The sequence below is a fragment of the Cupressus sempervirens genome, chromosome 5 (assembly GCF_028749045.1).
Source record: "Cupressus sempervirens isolate cs-2001-9-10 chromosome 5, ASM2874904v1, whole genome shotgun sequence".
NCBI classification, from domain to species: Eukaryota; Viridiplantae; Streptophyta; class Pinopsida; order Cupressales; family Cupressaceae; genus Cupressus; species Cupressus sempervirens.
The window spans coordinates 403553604-403560418 of NC_143122.1; the positions used below are offsets into that span (position 1 = coordinate 403553604).

General features: G+C 42.4%; 1 protein-coding gene across 1 annotated transcript; it reads right to left on the reverse strand.

Annotated features, from left to right (window-relative positions):
• Positions 1 to 774: 774 nt before the first annotated feature.
• On the reverse strand, positions 775 to 6573 carry HSL1 (HAESA-like 1). The gene is made up of 2 exons (XM_089830838.1): positions 3141 to 6573; positions 775 to 1497 (listed from the first exon to the last, which is right to left on the reverse strand). The coding sequence occupies exons 1-2, from the start codon at positions 5779 to 5781 to the stop codon at positions 1103 to 1105; spliced, it is 3036 nt and encodes a 1011-aa protein (XP_089686964.1). The 5' UTR covers positions 5782 to 6573; the 3' UTR covers positions 775 to 1102.
• Positions 6574 to 6815: the final 242 nt, after the last annotated feature.

Consider the following 6815-nt stretch of genomic DNA (forward strand, 5'->3'; position numbering starts at 1 on the left):
CACGTATATATATATATACAATAATGTGAATTTGTGCATATATATATATAAAATGTGAATCTATGCTTCCCAGTACACAACAGTGCACGAGTAGATTCATATATTATAATACTGTCATATTCTACCGTGATACCACTTGTGCAGTTAAAAAAGTTAAATGCAACAAAGTTTATGTTGTAAACATCTAACTAATGCTGAGATCAAAACTTATTTAATACAATAAAATTAAAATAATATTATATTATACATGTAATGAATTCGAGGACTTAAAATGGTATGATCCTCTAGTTGGCAGGCCTTTTGAGTATTGAATTTCATGTTGTGAGCAGTGAGGGTAGTTGGGTAGGTTTAGTTAAAAGAGAGCGTCCAGTACATTTAAAAGAATTGCTCCGCCATAGTTTCCAGAATGTGGCTGTTAGACTGTCATTGCGTAGGAGACAGGGACCTTAAAAGAGCGTTACATCAATGCTTTACCGACTGCTTTAAGAAGGTTCTCCGACGGTGATTTAATGGAAACATTCAATAGTAGCTACTATCGTCCTAGCTGTTTTCAATTAAATATATCAACGTATTCGTTTTAAAATTTTAACATCTAAGTTTCAATTTTATTAATCTTGAACTCAACATCCATGCTGTGAGAGCATTCATGAGATTCTGAATACATGTTGGGTTGTTTATCATTTTTTATCTTTTTGACAGACAATAAAGTCCTATAGCCATGAATTGGAATTAATATCAACTGCACGAAAGGCCATGTTCATACAGCTGTAAACATTCTGCTGAATTTCAGTAATTCCCAATTAATTTAAAGGAACAAGTAGCAAATTTGAGAAATGGCATTGCACCTAGATTCAAAGGTTACAAATCAGCCCTAACCATATCTTAGAAATTCCATAGGAAAATAGAGGGGGATGAAAAGAGGGAAAGGTGATAAAGGAGAAAAGAATGTACAACCATGGGTTTGCAAAAGGTAAACTGGTCTGAGCTGCACTGAAATTGCTCCCAGAAATGAAATTACCTTGCAATGTGGAAAATGTGAGTACCTTCATTAGGATGTGGAAAGTTTTGCATATGGAAATTGTGATTACCCTTCATCATTTGGTTATGGAGTGCCTGGCACTGAAGATTCTTCGTAGTAGTAGGGAGATAGTTTCCCAGACTTAACACCTGCCTTGGCCTTGTGAAGGGGATTGGCTTCCTGCAGCATCTCTACCACCCTCCTCATTGATGGCCTGTTGATGGGCAAAGCACTTGTGCAGAGAAGTGCCACTTTGAGGACCATGGCCATTTCCTCTTTGAAACAGCCTACAAGTTTGGGATCCAACACTTCTTCCAACGCATTCTTCTTTTCAATTCTACTGCATACCCACTTTACAAGATCTTTGTTTTCTCCAAATGCAGGATCTACGGGTCGCCGACCAGTCACCAATTCTAACATCACCACTCCAAAACTGTAGATGTCGCTTTTTTCGTTCACCTTGAGTGTGTAGGCATACTCTGCGTAAACAAATGCACCATATTTTATGAGGTTAGAAACATTTCTGATGTCTTGGGATAACAAATTGAGAATGATACTGTCATTCATTTTCAGTTAAAACACGATCTGATTTTAGAAGAAATCAAGAAACAAAAGCAAATCAGTAAGCAGAAGATTGAAGCAAAAATGAACAATTCCCACAAAAGTACAGAAAATTCATCGGGCAACATAATCAGCACCAATTGCTGCAGGGGGGCACTTATAAACAACGTGAATTGAGAAGGGAAGCAATCACTGACTCCTTGTGGAAAACAAATAAAAGAATGCTAAGTTTCCGTTTGAGAAGAGGGGAAAAGTTATCAGCTAAATTTGAGGATAATTTGCACGATCAGTATGGCCTCAATTATTGAGTAGGTGACCTACAGGATCCCATTTCAAAGATCAAGTAAAAAAAGCCAGTCTTCATCGCAAAGAAGAACAAGCAAAAGTAGAGAGCAACTAACAAGGAGAACAAAGATCCCACTTAAATAAACAAAATCAAGTTCCAATTGAAAGAAAAAAGAAGTCCAGGGCAGAGAAACAAAAAAAATCAGGCTGATTCGAGCAAAGTTGAACAAACACGAGTTCATTTGTCAAACCAAAAATGCAAGAACCAGCAGATCCCCTTCAAACTCTTAATAGCAGTTTTGAATTTAGAAGGAAAACAGGGCTTCACATTCTAGAGCGAATATCAGGAATACCCTTGAATTACACCAACTTCCAGAAACAACAGCAAGCATTCAATATTTCAGAGATAACCAAATCACAACATATGCTTCGGGCTTTATAAATGAGCTGAAAATCATTGAATCAGCCATCCGGTGTTAGCAGTTGGAATATCAAGTACGCATTGGTTGATAAAAGAAAAGAAAATTAACTGAATTCATAAGAGGTGAAAAAAAATCCAATCAGCATTTGTATAATAAAAAACAATATATGATAGATATCAATCCACAATTGCAACTACATAGAGATCTGTCAAACAAAAGGTGACTGATTGTAAATAGCCTAAAGGAGGGAGTTTATAACAGCACAAATTATACAAAATGGTAAAAATGGTATCTACCTTACGGAACAAGCATAACCTCAACTTAAATGCGAACAGGGGCAAAACATTGGGTTTCAATTCATTGTCGACCGAAAAACCTATTAACCTCAAGGAAGTGATCCTACTTAAAAGGAATATAATTATGGATCTGAATAAGGGTCCGTTCAATTCTCCAATATGATGTCAGAGCCATTGTTGGATTTCTGCTTTAGCACAAACACACATCAACCAGAGCGTCGGTTGAGGGGGTAGCGTACGAACCATCAATCCTTTCTTATATAGAACCCTATCAATAACAGTCCTATATATAAATACAAGTAGTTTTTAGTAAAGCGGGCTAGAAGCCTGAAGTTTGAACGTGATTCTGGTTTCCAAAATGGATTGGAAATAGCGTTGGACTATGGCTTCTACGATAAAACTTGATCCCAAATGTAGGTTTGAGTAGAGTGTTTATTTGAAGCACCAAAAAACTAGTCTTACAAACAGAAAGCACCACATCAAAGTCATAAAACAGAGCAAAACTATTAAAAACAGAGTAACAAGATTCAATTCGTAAAGAATGTGCTGTATACTGACCAGGAGCTATGTACCCATAGGAACCAGCAATTGTGGACATGGTATCGGTCTTTCTGCCACAGCTCTCAAGAATCTTTGCAAGCCCAAAATCTGCCACGCGAGCCACAAAATCCCCATCCAGCAAGATGTTGTTGGACTTCACATCTCTATGAGCAATTGCAGGAACACAGTCATGGTGAAGATAAGCCAAACCCTGTGCCGCCCCAACTGCAATCCTGTACCTTATAGGCCAATCCAGCACATTAGCCTTAGGCCCATGTAGAAGATCGCCCAAACTCCCATTAGGCATATATTCATAAACCAACAAATTGGAGTCCCTGTGAGCACAACAGCACCAGAGCTTCACAATATTCTTATGTCTGATTTTCCCCAAAGTATCCACCTCTGCCTTGAACCCGTTGTCGTTAAAATCGGCCTCCTCTCTATTCTTACCGCTGCTCCAGAGCCTCTTGACAGCCACAGTCTCACCATTGCTCAGTGTAGCCTTGTAAACTTTACCAGCCCCTCCGGTCCCAATAACATTATCTTCATCAAGGCAATCCAGAATCTCATATTCGCTAAACCCTAACCGATGAAACGAAGTGAGCATCCAAGAAGACTTGTCCATGAAGGCTTTATTTTTGCTTTTGCTTTTGTCTTTTCCCTCGGCACGAGCAAAATTGCGGTATCTTCTGTAAAACCAAGCAAGACCCGCGATCAATATGATGCCCGCCAACGCAAAAATGCAGCCCATAAGCCATCCTGTACTCCGGCGACGACTGGCTGAGCCACATGTGACCATGCCATTTAATTTGTTTACGGTACACAGCCTAGGGTTTCCCAAAAAGCTGTCTTCATAAGCAGCATTTTCAAGCACAGACGGCACTGGCCCGCTTAAACCGTTATTTGACACATTGAAGGTATTCAACTTCAAATTTCCCAGCTCTTTGGGTATCGACCCGGATAATTCATTTCCAGAGAGGTCAAGATATGTAAGCACGGGCAAGTACCCTAAAGCCCCGGGAATCGAACCGAAAAACTTGTTATTTTTCAGATCGAGATCTGTGAGCTGCTGCCACGATTGTATATCAGTGAGAAGGTTACCTGTTATCTGGTTATTGCCGAGGTCCAGCCTAGCAAGGCGCCGGAGGTTCACCAAGCTCCGAGGCAAAGTGCCACTGAATAAATTATTGCTCGCTATGATCTCTGTGATGTTCCAGAGCTCGCCGACTTGTTCAGGAATGTTACCGGAAAATTTGTTCCCAGTGATGTCGAGCTGTGAGAGATTTTTTGCGCCAGCAATAGAGGAGGAAATCGAGCCTTCAAAATTATTGTGCCGCAGCTCGAGCAGTGAGACATGATAGAGCCCCCAGAGAGATTCAGGGACCGTGCCGTTGAATTCATTGTCCCCGAGCCTTACCCTCATTAAGCTTGTACAGCTTCCTAGGGTTTCAGGCAAAGTGCCGGAAAACCGATTGCTAAAAACACTAAGAACTTGAAGACTTTTCATCTTGCAGAGATGGGGAGGCAGGCTACCAGAAAGCTGGTTCGTTGCCAAGTCTAAAGTCTCCAGGGGAGAATTCCGGCCTAGATTCTCCGGCAAGGGCCCCGATAAATTGTTCGTGAAAAGCTTCAGTTCTCTGAGGCTTGCAAGTGTCCCGATACCTGGAGGAATCTTTCCGGTTAGATTATTTTCATTGAGGTTCAAAGATTCAAAATCCAGCGACCCGAAGCCGTCAGGAATCGAACCGTTGAGCATATTCGCCGATGCATCAAAGCGCTTTAGAGCTTTCAAGTCCCCCATGGCAGCCGGAATGGGCCCCGACAATTTGTTGCTGTAAAGCTCAATCTGTACAGCATTTTTCAGCTTGCCGATGGTCTCGGGAATCGAACCAGTGAAGTAATTTTGAGAAAGGTCGAAATTCGTGACCTGCAACAGATTTCCAAGCTCCAGAGGGATTTCTCCGCCAATGCTGCAGCCCGCCAGCCATAGAGTTTCCAGATTGCTCAGGTTTCCGAGCTCTGGAGGCAAAGTCCCGATGATTGGATTCCAGGCCAGGTTGAGCTCAACAAGACTTGTTAAGTTTCCGAGATATGCCGGAACTGTGGAGTTGAGAAGATTGGCCTGCAGGCTCAGCACTTGCAACTTTGGAAGATTCCCGAAGCCTGGGGGAATTTGGCCGCTGAAATTGTTGGAAGAAAGGTCCAAGTACCTCAAATTTGTGAGCTTAGAAATAAAATCCGGCAGCTCGCCAACGAGCATATTTTCAGACAAATCCAGCCGCTCCAGCGTCTCGCAGCGTCCCAAGTCTTCGCGAATCGAACCGTTGACGTTGTTGTTGGCCAGGGAGAGATTCTTGAGAGCGGGGAGCCTGCAAACAATTGCCGGAAACTCTCCCGCGATGTTAGCACTTGAAAGGTCGATTCCTGTGACATTTTCACCATCGCAAGTGATTCCCGTCCACTTACAAGGAGAGGCGTCGTTCTCGTTCCAACTGCGAAAAGCACCGTTTGGATCATCAAATCCACTCTTCAACCGCCGCAAATAAAGAGCATCTTGCGAACTTTGAGCACCAGCATACCCCAAGGACGACACAACGAAGCCAAAGACAAAGAAATAAAGCCGAAACCTCGCAGCCGGCCCCGCCATTTTCAGATACATGCCTCCAAAATAGTCAACAATCTCCGCCTCTTTTTCTTCTTCCAACACCAAAGCTTCAGCGCATCTTCAGATACTTTTCAAAACTGACCAAAGCATTGAAATTACTGTCAAAGCTTCAGGGCGACTTCAGAAACTTTTCAAAACCGACCAAAGCTTTGAAAATACAGGCAAAGTTTCAACGATTTCAGCAATACTCAAGAAACCGAAAGGCTCCTTGTCCTCTTCTGCTTCTGCAAGCTCCAAAACTCGAAATTTCGAACTTGCAAAAACTCACCACACCTTCAATGAACAAGGACAAGCAGTTATTGTCGCCTTATTTTCAATTCCTCAAAACTGCACACAACACCGCTTCAAAACTCTGCAGAGCTCCGCAAAAGCTCCAATCCTACAGATATCTCAAAATCCTCCCATTCCTCGAAACTGCAGCACCTGAGAAGCTTGAAACCTCGACGATTTCCAAACAAAATCGTCTCCAAACTTAACAAAATCAATTTCCTTCACCTCTAATCACACAACGCCACCTCAAAACTTCGCGAAGCCCAGGCAAAGCGTCGGTCCAGCTCCCTCCAAATCAGTCCTCCCTTCAAGATCCTCAAAAACTGCGGCGCGTGGGAATCTTGCCAAAACAGAAGCGTCCTTCTGGCCGATTTCCCAAAACTCGTCACGAAACCGAACAAAACTAATTTGTTTGTGCTCGGCTAAACTGCAAAGTTTGGGCACATTTTCTGAGAGCTAGTACACGCTGGCGAAACTCATCAGACAACTAGACAATGTCTTTCGGACGCCCTCAACGATCTAGCTAACCGAACAGCCCGCTTTTAAAGCCTGAAAAGAAATGCCTCGCCGTAAAGCTCATCAAATGTACATTCCGGAACAGTAAATTTCTCCGGGCCGGCAGCCATTACAAAAACCTTACAAATCCAGGCTACCCGTATATCTGAATTCTTCTTCCTTCCTTGATCCCCTCTTATTTCTCCAACACAACAGGCACTCGTCACCAGCCACGCAATTTCACGTAACGCAATTAATTGACG